This window comes from Pseudoliparis swirei, chromosome 6 (assembly GCF_029220125.1).
Source record: "Pseudoliparis swirei isolate HS2019 ecotype Mariana Trench chromosome 6, NWPU_hadal_v1, whole genome shotgun sequence".
NCBI classification, from domain to species: Eukaryota; Metazoa; Chordata; class Actinopteri; order Perciformes; family Liparidae; genus Pseudoliparis; species Pseudoliparis swirei.
This window is the reverse complement of record NC_079393.1, coordinates 19274933-19292027: the sequence shown is the minus strand read 5'-3', so window position 1 is coordinate 19292027 and position 17095 is coordinate 19274933. Positions and strand designations below refer to the sequence as shown.

The 17095-nt window shown below is 44.3% G+C and overlaps 4 protein-coding genes across 4 annotated transcripts; 2 read left to right on the top strand and 2 right to left on the bottom strand.

Moving 5' to 3' along the window:
• Positions 1-228: 228 nt before the first annotated feature.
• Positions 229-5221, bottom strand: slc15a5 (solute carrier family 15 member 5). The gene is made up of 9 exons (XM_056415769.1): positions 3364-5221; positions 2845-3067; positions 1975-2144; positions 1659-1876; positions 1367-1553; positions 1017-1205; positions 700-831; positions 459-567; positions 229-370 (listed from the first exon to the last, which is right to left on the bottom strand). Exons 1-9 carry the CDS (start codon positions 3692-3694, stop codon positions 229-231), a joined length of 1701 nt encoding a protein of 566 aa, XP_056271744.1. The 5' UTR covers positions 3695-5221.
• Positions 5222-5427: 206 nt separating this feature from the next.
• On the top strand, positions 5428-7913 carry ccdc34 (coiled-coil domain containing 34). The gene is made up of 7 exons (XM_056415771.1): positions 5428-5511; positions 5830-6081; positions 6199-6340; positions 6516-6623; positions 6706-6864; positions 6976-7105; positions 7272-7913. The coding sequence occupies exons 2-7, from the start codon at positions 5843-5845 to the stop codon at positions 7463-7465; spliced, it is 972 nt and encodes a 323-aa protein (XP_056271746.1). The 5' UTR covers positions 5428-5511; positions 5830-5842; the 3' UTR covers positions 7466-7913.
• An 87-nt stretch (positions 7914-8000) lies between these two features.
• LOC130194710 (ras-related protein Rab-19) lies at positions 8001-13137 on the top strand. The gene is made up of 5 exons (XM_056415772.1): positions 8001-8157; positions 8687-8784; positions 9255-9443; positions 10942-11125; positions 12271-13137. The coding sequence occupies exons 2-5, from the start codon at positions 8734-8736 to the stop codon at positions 12543-12545; spliced, it is 699 nt and encodes a 232-aa protein (XP_056271747.1). The 5' UTR covers positions 8001-8157; positions 8687-8733; the 3' UTR covers positions 12546-13137.
• Positions 12960-16674, bottom strand: hdhd5 (haloacid dehalogenase like hydrolase domain containing 5). The gene is made up of 8 exons (XM_056415770.1): positions 16398-16674; positions 15780-15995; positions 15580-15692; positions 15021-15114; positions 14909-14942; positions 14621-14795; positions 14357-14545; positions 12960-14210 (listed from the first exon to the last, which is right to left on the bottom strand). The coding sequence occupies exons 1-8, from the start codon at positions 16506-16508 to the stop codon at positions 13844-13846; spliced, it is 1299 nt and encodes a 432-aa protein (XP_056271745.1). The 5' UTR covers positions 16509-16674; the 3' UTR covers positions 12960-13843.
• Between the last annotated feature and the right edge of the window lie 421 nt (positions 16675-17095).

Genomic DNA, 17095 nt, shown 5'->3' with positions numbered 1-17095 from the left:
TATCTCAACATAATTCAGTCATTTACAGGCCATTTTAACAAAAGTCAAATAACATTCCCCAGTTGCAGTCCGGGGACTGTTCGATTAAATACATAAATGATGTCACTACATTATGATTGTTCATTCCAAATACTCTTATATACATTTATAGAGTTCACAATTTCCCAAGTCACAGACTTTGAAAGTAACATTCAGCGCCACTAACGGTAGATATAATAATGAAGGCAGTCATAAAATGGATTCAATAGATTTGTTTGTGTAGGAGCAATCCACCGTGTCGTAGAACCGCAGACAGGCCTTGTCGTGCAGCAGCTTCTCGGTCAGCGGGCTGATGGTCAGGCCTTTACCCTGCACCGTCAGGTCTTTGTACCTGGACAGCATCAGTGAGATGAGAATGATGATGCAAAATGAAGTATAACTTGTATTCCACATGTTTGTAATGTGAGCTGTGGGCCTACCTGTTAGATACGCTCCAAAACACCACGGTATTTACAGCCATCAGCGTGGCCAGGAGGAAGAAGAACCTCTCCAGATTCCCATCATGCAATATGTTTGGGTAGAAGTTACCTGTAAACGAGCATCAACGTGGTCAGATCAGCATTAGTAGCATTGTTTTTTTCCCAATCAAAATTCCAGTGTCACTGTAATGTTGTTCTTGGATGAAAGCAGGCAGCACATTATTATTGGTGCTCATTTTACCCCCAGAAAGAAAGAACGCCAGCTGAATGAGGAAGGCTCCCAGAAAGCAGCCTCCTCCGTAGGACAGAGTGAGGAAGTGCAGGGAGATCCCTCTGATGTGGCTCGGGGTCAGCTGGAAAGATATGAGGGAACCTGCCAGAGAGGAAGTGATGGCAGGAACGTGTGATCATCATTCCTGCTGTGTATTTGTGACATACACGCCCGCATTTCTGACCGGGGTAAAAGTCAAAAGGCCTTTTTTTTTTGGTGCCAGTTTGTGCTAATTTGATGAGACCTGCACCGAGTGAAACGATGGAGCCCATACGTCTGTCACATACATGCAGGAGTGACGAGAGCCTCTGCGAGACCGAGCAGGATGTACTGAGGAGCCAGCTGGAAGCATGGCATGGACGACACCTGCATAACCTTTCCAGACAGGGTCTGCTCCACCAGAGGGTACGCCTTCCTCCACAGCTCAGACAAACCTGCCACCAGGACCGACAGGGTGGCACACGCATGGCCGAGAGCTGGAAGGGGAGGATAGACAGGGAGGGGTTGATGAGAGAGAGGGCTGCAGAATAATTACGGGAGGAAACAGGGAGGATGAAAGAGGCAGAAGAGCGAGAGAAACGTTAGAATGATGTGTGCATTAGTCGGGGTGTGCACGTGTGCACAGAGAGATACTCACTGATGACTTTTGCAGGCGCCAGAGGAGTTTTTCCCTTGGAGAGGTAGCAAGTGGTCACACATTCGATCAGCGGCGCTAAGAGCAGCAGAGGGAGGATACTGATCACATTCATGGTGCCGATGGGCAACAGGAGGTTGTGCAGGTGAAGGTTTGAGTTCATTGTCTGTATGTAGAAACTTGAGGGAATCTGTAGAAAACATATTCTTAGCCTCCCTGCGTGTGATAAAACATGTACATGATCCTATTTTTTAATGCTTTATAATAAAGACCCAGACTATTCCCAGTGACCTGCCTGTGTGATGCAGGCTCTGTAAAGCAGCTGGAGGCTATAAAGAGGGAAGAGCTTGGCCAGGACTTTGACGTTTTCCACATGTGTTTCGCTGTAACGCCCGCCATTGTTCTCCTTGGCCCGGTCCAGCCAAGACCCCACGTCTCCACTCAGGTGTGAGTGGAGGCAGCACATCTTGAGAGAGTTCAAGAACACTCCCAGTGTGGTCAACAGAGATCCGGCTGCAGTGTGACAGACACACAAAGGTGCATAATGAAGTGTATGTAGTGTGCCTCTATAAAACTCTTTTTATTTGTCTCTCTTTTCTTGTGTACGTTACCTCTCTGTGGTTTATAGGTGAGTTTGTTCCGCATCATGTGTATGGCGATGAGAGCCAGGAGCACCGAGGTGAAGGGGATGAGGAAGCCAAGGTTTTTGGCCACAGACTGCTGGATGTAAGCAATACCCAAAAACACCACAGTGGAATTCAGGTTGACCAGCCAGTAGAACCTAAACATGAATAAAACAAACATCACGCTAACTTCGCATGAACATACTGTTTGCAGATGTCAACGAATAACACATTTCCATCTCCTCATAAGTCGACACATAATCGTTTTGCCATGCTAGTGCCGTGAAACCATCTACAGGTGCTCATGGTCCCCAGAAGATGAAGCCCACTTTGCTGATTCTTTACCTCTAGTGCCACCATGATGTTGCATTTATTTTGGTGACTACTAATGAGTGGATTCTCAAGAAATTCAGCGATTCATGATGAATTGTATTAACTGTGATGATCCCCTGACTCCATCATTGGGTCGTTTAAATTTCAAATTACTGTCAAATGAACTCCAATCACACAAGCCTCTTGCCACTCGGGCATTAGAGTTTCTGCTTGCTCTCCATAATCGACCCAGAACTGGCAAGGTGCTCCAATGTCTTGTCTCTATGCAGTATAACTGAGCCATAAACAACCTGTGATGATTAAACAGACCCGAGTAACAATATCAATGGACTGTTTGGCGTCTGATATTCATTTTTATTTTATTTTTATTTTTTATTATAAGAGAAAAGACAATACATAGACATAACAACTAGAGGACGACAAAACAGTGGACAAATCATCATAAAGTCAGAGTACTGGAGAATGGTGTGTGTGTGTGAGTGTGTGTGTGTGTGTGTGTGCATCTCAGACGGCAACACCACTCACCAGTTGAAGAAGGACAGGAGCTGGTGCTGATTGTAGCACTGCAGGCTGTAGGCTCCCATGGGACACAGGATGGCCCGGATGCCGCCGATGCCCAGTGCAGCGGCCAGGAGGCCGGTGTAGAACAAGATTTGCTGGTCCCGAGGTTTCAGCTGGTGCGTCATGTGATGAGTGTCAATGTAGAAGTCTTCAAACGGGAATGCCACAACGGGCAGCATGGCTGTGCCTGGAAGTGGAATTCATGGCACGTGGTTGTGTCTGGAGTTCAAGCAGGAGTGTGACTTCTCCAAAGCAGATCCATGACTAAACACCTTGGAAGAATTTCTAACGCACGTGAAATGAGCTCAGATATTTGTGCAACTTTCTTGTTCATGTCGCAGATACATATCTTATCTTCTAAACTGTCAGATTTGAGCCTCATTACATTACAACACGTCTAATCTTATCACAGAAATCGACTCTAGTTTTTGCACACATTTCATCACATCAGACAACATGCAGTAACCATCAACCGTGTCTTACCGAAGAAGTGAAGTAAAGCACACCCGTAGAGCACCTTGCTCCTTCCCAGGCAGGTCTCTGCAAACCACCCAACCAGAACAGGGGTCAGGGTACTGGCTCCTATGAAGCACAGGTTGACTGTCGCAGCCAGGTAGTTATCATAGCCCAGCTTCACAGTGCAGAAGAGAATCGTGTTGCATACAATGCCAAAGAAAGTGAATCTCTCACACAGCTCCACAAGCAGTACACAGATGATAACTTTGATCTTCTTGCAGGACTTCCTCCGCAGTCCAGAGTCTGGACGCAGTCGGCCTCTGCGCTCTGGCAGTCTCCGAAGATCCCCGGCCAACATACCACCTTGGCCAGAGAGCTGGCTGCTGGGCTGCTGGATGCAGTCAATAAGGGACCATGCAGAGCTCTGAATGAGAACTCCTGCTCTTCGAGGAGAGGACCAGCAGAGGCCAGAGCTGGAATCCCTCACCCTGGTGTGAGTCTGGAGACACGTTGGATCGGACACGTGCCGGCGGCTGATTATCCTCCTGGGTCGTGATCTTACGCAGAACTGGAGACGTCTAACAGGGAACTAACACATTAGACACAATTGTATCCAGGAGGAGTGATGGATGGGAGCGATTTAAGGAGCGCCCCAGAAATATTTCTATGATTACCGACAAACTACAGAACCGTGGCTGTTGTTGCTGTTTCATTGATGACTTATTCAGAGCAGTGGTGGAAAGTAACTCAGGACATAAGTACTGTACATAAGTACAGATATTCCAGTACTTGAGTGTTTAAGTCTTATCGTACTTTATAGTTTTGCTTCATTATTTTTCATATAGGGAAATATTTGAGGTCAATTATTACTCCACTTAATATATTTGATAACTTTAGTTCGTAATTTTGCAGATTCAGATTGTTAGTACAGATATAATCAGCAATTACATCATGATAAACATAGTTAGAATTCACCACATACATGAATGCATCAATAATTTCAACCCATTAATATTATATACATAATTAGCACAACTAGTACTTTTACACTTGATAGCTCTATAGGCTTTCTGTACATTTACTTTATTGACATTTTGAATGCAGGACCTGTAATGCTAACTATTTCACCGTGGTATTGCTACTTGTACTTAAAAGGCTAATTGTTAATCAACAACTCAGGGAAACTGGAACATGTTGCTTATCAAGTGGGCTTCAGCATTAAAAGTCAATAAACAATACAACAAATGAATGTAGTGCTGCAAGTAATTAAAAACATTCACAAAATACCACATGTGTTTGTGAAAGCAGCCTTTCAGTTTGCAAGCTCAAAATAGCAGCCACTGGTAATTAAACTCATAATGTTGAGTGGGAGTGAGACAGAGTCCATGGGCAGGTCAATTTAAACTGGATCAGAGCAGCTAGGAATAACTGTCTGTTATTACAGGGAATGGACTCATTGTCTGAAGCACAACAAGCACAGCAATGACAGAACAGCTTAACATGGAATAAAAGACTACACAAAAACCACGGGATGAAAATATCAACATTTCACAATCCATCACCAAAATAAGATAACATAAATCATATGAGCAAATCTGAATAATATTGTAGCATCTATAACCTCTGTAAAATAAAGCTTGTTTATCTTCTGAATGTTTTTAAGCTTTCTTTCATAAGATACATGAGCTGCAGTTAATTTAGCATCGTGCAAGCTAGCTCATGAATTCTACACTGTTTTCTGTAGGCCTGAATTATTTGTGTGCCGAGACCAACAGTCCAGACACATTGGAATTGCCATTCAGATATATAACATAATAATAATATTAAAAAAGGACCAATCATACAATCGTATACATGTAGCCCCTTATATTATTATTTGTTTTACATTATGCTATTGTTAGAATATTTACAAAAAAATGCGATACCTCTTTTACTACATGATTAAAAACAACTTTTTAGATGTAGACGACGTGTTGACAGATTCACTTTCAAGCTCATGACGTATTTACGTAAAAAAGGACGTACGCGTGTAAGCGTCAAACGTCACCATGGTTACTGAGGCCGCGTTGGGCCGTGGTGCATCATGGGAACAGAGCTGTTTGCGAATCAGTTCCAGCGCAAGTGAAAAGAAACGAGCACAACACTGGGACTGTTCTTCAAATATACGCTAAAAAGGTGGGTTACGAAATGTTCACAATTCTTCCGAGTACAGCACACACGCACCGCGGTGTTGGCTCGCATACGACAGAGGATGAAACCTTCGTAGTAGCACGTTAGATATAATATTCTAGCTAAATTTGCTAACCCACGCTATCTGATGGTTTCCTTTTATAGCTAATGTTAGCCCCCACTTTGTGAACCGTTAAAACATGTTCGTGGTTTATGTTACTTAAACGTTGCATAGGTGTGTTTGAGGTGAAGTTACAGAAACAACGCACGCTTCACTGAACCTAACGTGATGTAAACATTGTCACGTGTCCACCTTGTGTTCAGACAACGGCTGGCCATGTCTGGAGGGAGGTTGCCGAGCTGTCCTGCCTCTGTGTCTCGGGGCTTCAGCTCGACCCCTGTCAAAACGAGCCAGGGGAAAGACTTCACATCCAAGGGCTTGGACGACGGCGTCCTATCCGACGACGAAGACACATTCTCTCTGCTTTCTCCCATCTATCACGACAGTTTTGACAGCGATGAAGACCTGGAGCCCAGAAGGAGCGACGACTCCAAGCTCAGCGTTTCACCAGTCAGGTGCTCCTGGATCATTCAAGCTTAAGCTGCTTAATAGGAATGTGTTCACGGCCAAAGAGTGCCCGACTCACCCCGATAAAATGTAAGTATTCAATTGAATATCTGTTTTTGTTATAGATGTGAGCTACCAAGAACCCCTTCAGTGCAGATGTTGGATGCTGTTGGACCAGCAGGTTCGCCGTCTCTCAGTGCATGGGAGATGTGGCTGGTGAACAAAGCCAAAGAAGACCGTTTCAAATTGGAAAAACAAGCAGAGGAGGCAAGCCACAGTGAATTATCATTTGTATAACTGAAGCAGTGGTTACTTTCCTTACATCCCATAGCTTTTTGTACGTTTTATTGTTTCCATACGGCGAACCATAATTTCCCCCTTTTTTATGAAATACATTTTATGATTCTAAAACTTGTTTCTATCCTTTTTATTTACAAATTAGGAGCAGTTACGGAAGGAAAAAAAAGAACAACAAGAAAGAGAGCGGGAACAGAAAAAGATTGTCATGGAAAAGAAGATGCAAGAATGGTTAAAGATGAAAATAGATCAGGTAAGCCCCTGCTACTTTAAAGTCAGTAAACCTGTGTTTAATTACACAGTAATTGTTGTTTTATTTCTTCATGCAATCGCAGGATAAGCAGGAGCAACTCATAAAACTGAGCAAGGAGGAGGAGGAGATACAGAAGCAGCAGGAGAAGCAGAGGGAGACTGAACAGAGAGCTCAACAAAAGTACAAAGTCTGGCTGCAGAAGAAGAACCAAGAACAAATGGAATTGGAGAAGAAGGACAAAGTAATATGGAGTTATTCTGCTTTCAATGACCATGTTTGTTATATATATATATATGTTATTTTTGACCAGCAGAAACAAACAACATTCTGATATATCCTTTTATCTTGACAGGAGGCAGCGGCCCTGAAGGAGGAGCAGGAGGAAGAGCGCCACAAGAGGGCAGAGGAGAAGTTTAAGCACTGGCTGGCAAAAGCCAATGAAAGAAGCCGAGCGACTTCCAAATCACCTTGCTACCTAACAAGTACGTTCATCTAAGTCATCTGGGAAATACTGCCGGGGCTTTATCAATCCTGGACTAACTCACACCGTATGATTAAACCTTTAATGTTGGCCTTGGGTGTCATGGCAGCTTATTTATTGAATGTGCTCTGCTGATCTTAGTATTCTATTGCATTGATTTCTTACAGGTCCCTACGAGAAATCCTACTCGTCACCCAGCTTTTACAATCCAATCCCCTGGAAGCCGATTCATGTCCCTCCTCAGGAAATAACACTGAATAACACATCTGTGAAGAAACCTCAGAAACAACCACGGTGCCAACAAAGCCCCAGCAGCGCGTTCAGACTGAGGCGCCGTGTCATTGCAGCGCAGAGAAGATGACACGGCCGGCTGTGACTGACGCCGGAGCTCAGTTGCGGCTCAAGAATGATTTCACCGGCAACTCATCCCCGCCACCACAGCTCCTGAGGCTCTGTTGAATCACAGAAATATGTCTGTACTCTAATACGAACAATTTAGCTACCGTTTCAATATTTTGGTTTGCTTTATTGTTGCACACTGGAGCGATTTTGTAATCAGGAGCTCAAATTAGTTTGTACGTCTGAATTTGTACATGAATTTACAAAGACGATTATATGTTTAAGGAAGTCTGCTTTCATACGACGGTAATGTCGAGCATAACTGTTGTCATGGCGAGACATTTAAAAGCCTGGAGTTTATTTAGTTGTATCCTGTAAATTGAATCAATTTGCTATTTGGATATCAAAGTAATGTTTCCGTGTTGTGCTTGTCTCATTTGTTCCATCACTATAAACGGTCAACAAAACTACATTTATTTTCATTTAATAAAGCATAACCACTCGCACCACAGCTGTGGTCACAGCCAAAGATAGACCCAGCTTGGCCAAGTGCCCCTCACACTCACACATTGTTCTGTGTCCAGCTGTGCCTTGTTCCTCAGTGGGCTGAGATGACGACAGAACAAGTGGAGGGGGGGAGAGAGAGAGACTCAGAATCAGAGCAGTATGCTCTCTGTTCACATCACGCTGTGACACCAATGTATGCAGCCTGAGGTAAAAGGATTTCAGTTACACTCCGTCGGGTCGGGTTTTGCCGGTTCTTCTGCTCCGCTTGACCCCTTCCTGTTGTTCAGTGCTGTGGAATGTGTTGGTCGTCAGGAGTCTGCGAGGGGTTAACGGCGTAGGAATTTTTTTTAAATGGACAAATAACATTCTGGGGTCCAAAGGACAGCTGTGGAGACAAATGTCAAGTGTTTCTGTTTTGTCAGCAGAAGTTCATTTGCCCCAAGCAGTTCAGGCCGTTTGCTCCGGGGTGTTTGCTCTCTGAGTCTCGTGAGCAAAAGCCGTCTTCAGACAGATCCACTGCTCAAAGTGAACCTCCAGCACTGTGGCTGTCTGTGTACCTCTACCTCTCACCTGGTAGAGGGAGAGGTCTGACTAAAATGGGAGGTCTTAACCAGTTCCAAAACCTACAAGAGCTGAGTGTCTCAATTCATCTAAACCGGTCTCTACATTCCTGAGCCAGTAACTCCGGTATTGAACAATGTTTCAGGTCATTGAGTTTGAATTCTGCCTCTTGCAGGTGTTGTGTCCCATTGCGGAGCCTGCAGAGAAAACACATATCCCAGGATGCAGTGGTGCAGTTGGGCTGGCAGTTGGAGATCCCGCCTACAAAGACAGGTAAGGGGCGTGTCTTGAATTACCTGAGAATGAAAGTGAGAGGTGTGAGGGCAGGAGGAGTGACAGTCGACAGGGCAGCGGTGCACACTGAAGAGAGTTCAAGGCTTCAAGCTTCTTTTTTGTTCTCAATAGTGTAGCGTTGCCGTGGAAACTAGCACAGAATGAAGAAACTGCTTTTTGGATGCTGACTTTTACTTCCAGGAAAAAGGGATTTAATTCCTCTGCTATGGGATCATGAAGTTGTTTTATGTCGTTGGTCACATGGACTGTTACACTTACAGCTGGTGTGAACCTGATTAGCCCCCGTATCTGTCAAGGATGCTGTTTCTGTAAACGCTCTCAGTTCTTTATTGACACTACTTAGAAGGAACCAGTTTTGTTGCATCGAGGCACCGAGGTCTTGGAGCTAGTGTTTCAACCTCTGGGTGCTGTGTTTGTTGTGTACACACATTCCTCCTCCCACCATGCAGCCTGCAGGGCCGGAGACTGAGGACTCGTTCGACTTTCTTTTCAAAATCATCCTGGTTGGGGACTCGAATGTGGGTAAAACCTGTGTGGTCCAGAGCTTCAAATCTGGCATATTCATCGAGAAGCAGCAAAACACCATCGGAGTGGACTTTACTGTTCGTACCCTGGATGTTGATGGCAAGAAGGTGAAGGTAGGAGACATGCACTCTGCTCTGACAACCCACATACATCAGGGATCGTTTAGTTTCATCATGGGTATGCTTTTTATATGTTATATAAGCGTTATTAGTTTATGCACTTTCCCTTCTCCTAAACTTTAGAGACCGAGACAGCTTCCTTCGAATGACATCATCCGTGTGTTAGCTTTCTGGGTGTGTTAATTTGTTCACCGGTTGGTTGTGTTGTTATGGTAATTACTTTGGAGCTCTGTACAGATAAGCATAGTTACCTTCGCATTGAAAATGCCGGAAGGTTATGTTTTGATCGCCGTGTATTTATTTATTTATTTATTTGTATGCGTGTTATTCGCAAATCTCAAAAAGTATTGAACCGAATCGCATGAAATTTGGTGGGATGATTGTTTATTATCCGGGGACCAGTTGATTAGATTTTGGGATCGATCGGGTCAAAGGTCAAAGGTCAAAGGTCATGAACAGGTCAAAATCTTTCGCAGAACTCAAAAGTATTGAACCGAATCGCATGAAATTTGGTGGGTGATTGTTTATTATCCGGGGACCAGTTGATTAGATTTTGGGATCGATCAGGTCAAAGGTCAAAGGTCATGAACAGGTCAAAATCTTTCGCAGAACTCAAAAAGTATTGAACCGAATCGCATGAAATTTGGTGGGATGATTGTTTATTATCCGGGGACCAGTTGATTAGATTTTGGGATCGATCGGGTCAAAGGTCAAAGGTCATGAACAGGTCAAAATCTTTCGCAGAACTCAAAAAGTATTGAACCGAATCGCATGAAATTTGGTGGGATGATTGTTTATTATCCGGGACCAGTTGATTAGATTTTGGATCGATCGGGTCAAGGTCAAAGGTCAAAGGTCATGAACAGGTCAAAATCTTTCGCAGAACTCAAAAAGTATTGAACCGAATGGCATGAAATTTGGTGGGATGATTGTTTATTATCCGGGGACCAGAGTAGATTTGGGGGGATCGATGGTCAAAGGTCAAAGGTCATGAACAGGTCAAAATCTTTCGCAGAACTCAAAAAGTATTGAACCGAATCGCATGAAATTTGGTGGGATGATTGTTTATTATCCGGGGACCAGTTGACTAGATTTTGGGATCGATCGGGTCAAAGGTCAAGGTCAAAGGTCATGAACAGGTCAAAATGTTCTTGAATCGCATGAAATTTGGTGGGATGATTGGTTATTATCCGGGGACCATTTGATTAGATTTTGGGATCAATCGGGTCAAAGGTCAAGGTCAAGGTCATGGAAAGGTCAAACTCTTTTTTTTACCATAGCACGATACATTTTTGTCCAATTGGCATGCAACTAATGCCAAAATGTTCATAATTCAATGCCCAATCTTGTGATATGCGAAGGTATGCGCTCTACCGAGTGCCCATTCTAGTTTAAAAAGGACTGATCCCCTCCACAGCGCATCGACAACAACTTCTTGCAAACGTTGTAACCATTGGAGTCGCATTGAAGGCGTTTTGTGTTGTTATTGCAGATGCAGGTGTGGGACACAGCAGGACAGGAGCGATTTCGCACTATAACTCAAAGCTACTACCGCAGTGCCCACGGGGCCATGGTGACCTATGACATCACACGCCGCAGCACATTTGAATCCGCTCCCCACTGGATCCGGGAGGTGGAGCAGTTTGGAGCTTCCAGCGTGTTGCTGATTCTCATCGGTGAGCAGAGGGGAACTAAGTTGGTTTCAGTGACACAATACACCAGTGGTTCCCCAACTATTTTTATTCTGGCAGACAATCTGCAACTATTTTGACTATTTATTAAACGTCCTCTATCCACTATACTCTGGTTTCATCTGTCACATGATTGTAAACTGGATGTTTGTATTTTGGACTGTTGGTCGGTTGAGCTCAAACAATCAGTGATTCTCAAAGTGGGCTATGGCAGTCTGTCGGCTACAGAATAATTGCTATGAATTACAAAATGATGCTCTATTATTAAAAGGTGCATATCGACAGATTGGGACCATTTCCATCAAAGCACAAACGATGTCCTTGAGCTTGGGCCGACAGATATTGATGATTGTTTCACACAGCAATACATTCATTGTTCCAACGTTGGAGCACTTACTGAAAGTCAGCTTTTGATGAGAAAGTTAAGATTTTTGGAATAATTGAGACTATCCCAATTGTAAATGTTAATTTTCAAAAAAATATTTTCATATAAATGACAGGAAAAGTCTAACTGTTTACAGTGAATGCTGCAAGTTTAGTACAAATGCAATTTGAATCAAATCGCCTGTCTTAGAAGTATATACGTGGTTCCAACATAAGGATTATCTCATCGCATGTGAAATGTGTTCCCGTTTAGCACGATGAAATATGGTCTGACGTGTTTTAGATTTAAACGTTTTAGAAACACTATATTTCGTACAAATTTATTTTCTGATTAAGAGGGGTCGTTGGAAAAAGTTCACCCCTGTAAGGCGTCCCTGGCCCCAACACTTTTGAGAACCCCTGAGATTAATGAAAACAATTTATTTATACTATTTTGTTAATCAATTAGTCGTTTGTCATTTTTCAAGCAAAACTACTTAACAGTATCTCATTCCAGCTTCACAAATATGAGGATGTAATGCTTTTTCATATTTAATAATGAACTCAATCATTTGCAGTTTGTACTGGTCAGACAAAACAAGCAGTAGCCTATCAATACATCACACTTTGGACAATTTCAGAAGATTGAAATATAAATATTCTAAATGTTGTCATTTGATAGACAGTAAGATAAATTGATGAAGTGTCTGCTTGTTATGGTTTTGATTGATGACTTGTTGCACGTCCTGTTCCGTTTGCCCCTGCAGGTAATAAGTCCGACCTTCAGGCCCAGAGGCAGGTGTTGTTCGAGGACGCGTGCACTCTGGCAGAAAACAACAGAGTGCTGGCCGCTCTGGAGACCTCGGCCAAGGAGGCCCAGAACGTGGAGGCGGCCTTCGTCCTCATGGCCCGGGAGCTGCTGGCACGCACCGGCACGGCCATCATGGAGGAGATTCCCCAGGACTCGCCCCAATTCATGTTGCGCAACAGCTCCCACCCGGTCCACGGCACCGCGTCTCCAGATAAAAAGTGCGGGTGCTGAGTGGACCGAAGCACGTCGTTAAAGACTTGGACCAATAAGTGTCTGCAGTTTAAGAGAAACTATACACTGTGCATTGTGTGTGTGTAAAAGTTCTTCTTACGTATTTTGAATAGTATTTATTGTTTGTGGAATCAGTAACACATATTTTAAAGGACGGGTGCTTGTCAAACATACTTAGAGATATTGGCGTGAGGATCACAGCTGAATGTGAAGCGACCCGGCACGACCACCGCTCTGCTGGACGACTCTATGCTCAGATCCAGAACGTTTTCTTTTACGCTTTCTAATTGTTCTTTCAATCCGTACGTTTAGTTTCAGTACAATACCGGAGTTTCAGTTTCATCCTACAATGCAAGTACCTGCAAAACCTCTTTGTATTATACCCGTTAGTTATAAGAAGCCTACAACTGTAAGTCCATGTTCCTCCCATACAAGTCTTTAATTACAAACATTTATAATGACCATTCCTAACATTTTCATGACTTTAACCATTTCACAAAAAAATGGCACCTTTTTCCCCCATTTGGTTGCAACTGTGGTACTTTTTTCCATTTCAAAAATGTAGTTTAAATTAAAATGACCGTACTCTTGATTGAGGCTTGAATCCAAACTGAACTTGACTGAAACCTGGAAACTTAATCTCATTGGTGGTTACGGCGTTACGCACCCGCCTAATCTTAAAAACAAATGGAGCTGAAATATGATGGCAGTAAAAACAAACAGCAGGACTGGTCTAATGAAGACCTGCTGGGGGGGTGGGGCTATATTTTGAAAAGGCAAGATGATCCAGTTAGGTAGACGGTTGTGCAAATAGTAAAAGATCCATCTATTCCTCTCGAGAAACACGTTGTGTCAGACGAACCATCTTATGGACTTTGTCCATGAACTGACGCATACTATACAAAAGTCTAATTGTAGTAAAAATACATGTAACTCAACACCTAGAATTCCTCAACATCCACGAGTTAAAAAAAAAGAAAAGTGAATTCATTGCATTGTACAAAAGGAAAGGAGGGACTCAACGTCCCTCTTGATAAAGTTGACAGTGTTACAGGTGGTAGGTGGGGCCATTAGAAACAGTGATGTGTTCATAAGAATACTAAATATTGATAGTGCAGCGGTCTGTGTCGCATGACGATGCCTGACGACAGAAAATGAGTGTAACGTTCCTGTATTTAGTGTAAAACTGCATATTGCTGCTTTTTGAATCTGTGGCACTGTGAAGATCTCGAGGAACCAGCCAACGAAACGGCGACATCTGCGCCGTGAGAACCAGGGTCAGGGAGAAGTGAGACGTCCTAGTCCAGAGGCCAGCCTTCCTGCTGAAACACCAGCTCCACCGCCTCCTTCACGTCCTCCACCACAAAGGACGGCTGCGTGAGGGCGGGGTCAAAGCGGAAGTCCCGGTGCCCGTGGAAGACGTGCTGCTCCTGCTGGTCTCTGCTGTACACGCCAGTGCACACCAGGATGGAGCTGCACCCCTCTGGGAGCTCCTCCTCCACCCCGACCGCGACCGTCGATGTCACCTTTGAGGCGGCGGCAACGGTTCCTGCCGAGGGATCTCCTCCGCCACTCCGAGTCTGCGCCTGGGCCGTGGTTCGCTGGCAAGCCTGAAGGTAGTTGTTGTAGAGGTTGGCGCCGTAAATGTCCGACATGGGGTTATCGCTTTAAAAAGAGATGGAGAGACAAACGCAATTAGAAAAGGAGCTCCTTCTTCAAATCAACATTTTTGTGCGAGACAAAAGGACAAACGTTACGCTTCTGAAATGTCAAATGTGTGTCTCACGCCAAGAGACGAGGGAGTCACTCACCCGATTGCGTACAGCCTCTTCACAGGTGTGTTCCAGCCGAGTCTCTCAGCCTGCTGACTGACCAGCAGCTCAGCGTAGTTATAAGTCACCACGCTGGGTTTACCGATCAGAGCCTCGTACTTCAGGTCGTAGCCGGTGACCTTCTTGTACAGGCTCTCTAAGCACACCAGGAACATGCCGTGACCAAACCTATGAGGCGGGGACATTTAGTAAAATATACATTTTCATACTCATTTCTTTTATACACACATGCACACGCTGTACCTGGGATTCTTCGCCTCGGCCATCCACAGCAGGTCCATGTTGCAGGCCAGGACCGGGATGTGAGGGTACCGCATGGCACTACAGACATCGTCTGGGTTCCCATTTGTCTGGAGCACGTCAACGATGAGCTGGAGGTTGGTCTCCCATCGGATTGGCTCACCAAATAAGATGACAGCTGTAGAAACACACAGGCAACGAAAGAAACATTAAAAGGCAGCCGTACCTGGGTTCTTTCTAAATGGTTCCATCAATTATTACACATTACACTTGTTGACTGTGTAAACATACCTTCTATTGGTGGCAAGCCTTTGCTGGATGGAGTCTGGAAGACATTATACCAGAATGAGACGTCTCACTCATCCAGACGTGAACATAAACCGGCGTCAACATTAATGCTTACATTGTGTTTGGGCCTTCTGCTGTGATCTACGACATCAAGAAGGGAATATGCCTCTCGGAGCATATCGATGGTAACCACGTCCTGAAAGCCGAGGCTGAGGTTTGATGGGTTAAAGTCAAACACACGAGCCCAAATCACAAATGAAGGAAACACTTCGGTCTCACAAGAGAGTCCCGGACATCAGTTCCTTTTGATGGGATTTATCTCCTTTCAATGCCTTAATATACGTTTTCATACATTAGAAAGGTTTTTAACCACTGGGTGATTCATAGATGTGTTAAGAAAAGAAAATCAGAATAAAATCCAAGGCTTCAAATATCCACACTTGAGTTAATGACAAACTAATCCATTGTGACAAATTACAAAACAGAGGCAAGAACTCTGTGAAAGGGGGCCTCCCCTCCCCGAGACGGCCAGACAGCGAAGGGTGCAAAGATTAAATGCTGATAACCAAATAGAGCAAAATGACACTAAATAAGCAGAACATGCACACTTTGGAGGTCAACATCCAGAGATAGTGCAGAAAAAAAAGCAGACTCTCTGATTTAAGACAGGATACTTGTGTGCGACCTCCTCGACGGGGCCCTGGCCCGACACCAGCACACGCATTTTGTGGAACTGGGTGAGCATTCGCAAAGGACTGTGGGACAGCACCACCTGGTCTGGAGACACCTGGGAAAGATGAAGAAAAGATTGATGTCAGGAAAAAAAAACGCGAGAGAGAGCAAGATGAAGAGAACGTTTTAAATGGGCCTTTACCTGCACATCCAGCAACTCGGACAGGTGCTCAGCTTTGGTCTGCCTCATGCAGTTCCCAGCGTTGGTGACGAACACCACCGGCACCTTGTATTTCCCCTCGCCGTCCACCAGGCTCCTGAAGCACTGCTTGGCCGCGGGGATCAGCGTCCGGCCCCGAACCAGCACCCCATCGATGTCGAAAAGGAGCCCGAAGGAGCCGCGACCCTGAGGAGGCCGCTGGGCCACAGAGAGTTGATCATTAACTTCTCGCGATACTACAGCACCGCTCACTATCTCATTTCGGACACAGGGAACCGCGTGAGACTTTGTTCCCACAGTGCATCAATTACACGCAGAACACGTTTTATAGGTGGAGATAAATGATCGAAAGTCATAACGGGTGTCGTAAATGTGCGGTGTGCCCTCAGGTGCTTTCCTTCCCGTGTGCCAGGATTAGCTTTACACGCGCGGATCTGTAGCTTTCTGTCTGGCTGTTTGACACTGACGTTGAACACACGTTTTATTGTTATGTGAGCACAGCGGCTGTTTTGAAAGTCACAGTGCGTGACATTCACTTCGCGTTGTCTTCATTCGTCGTGAACTTAAATTGAATAAAGTTTGAAAACAACGTCTACTTACATGGCTGTAATATCGGGAGGTCGAAGGCGAGGTGTTGACTTGTTTCGCTGCTCCCTCACAGCTTGATTTCAGCAGCTGCCAACCCGTTTTCAGAGGCTTTATTCTCTGCATGTTTTGTGGCACAAACGCGTAAAACAAAGAGCTAAACTCGTTTCGTGGAGCTACCGGTGACTGTCTACTGACAACGGGAGGAATGTGTCATGATTTCTCCAGCAGAAAGAGCCTATATTAAGCTCTGCGCTCCTCACGTGGAGCTAACATCGTTCAACAGCAAACTCCAATCACAACGATTGCGCATGCGCAGAGCCGGTTACTTACCGGAAACCCCGCAGGTTCGTCTGATCGGAGGTTTTGCAGAAATGAAAGTGAATCACAAACTAATCAAGCTTCGCATCTGAAACTCACATTTAGTTAAATTATAAACAACATATACGACTCTCTGTAGGATGTCATAATACAGCATATGGCATGTAAAGTAATGTAGTAATATTCATAATAAATAACACAATAGTCATGACATTGATTTCATTGTTACTGTGTGAATTACATTTCTTTGTATTCACAATGACGTTTTTTTATGAAAACGTTTGACTTTTTTTTATAAACCTACAGACTACCTATATTTTTGATACAAATAAATGTGACGACGTTTGTGAACATAGTTCAATGTGCCTCTATATCATTGTTTAATACATTCA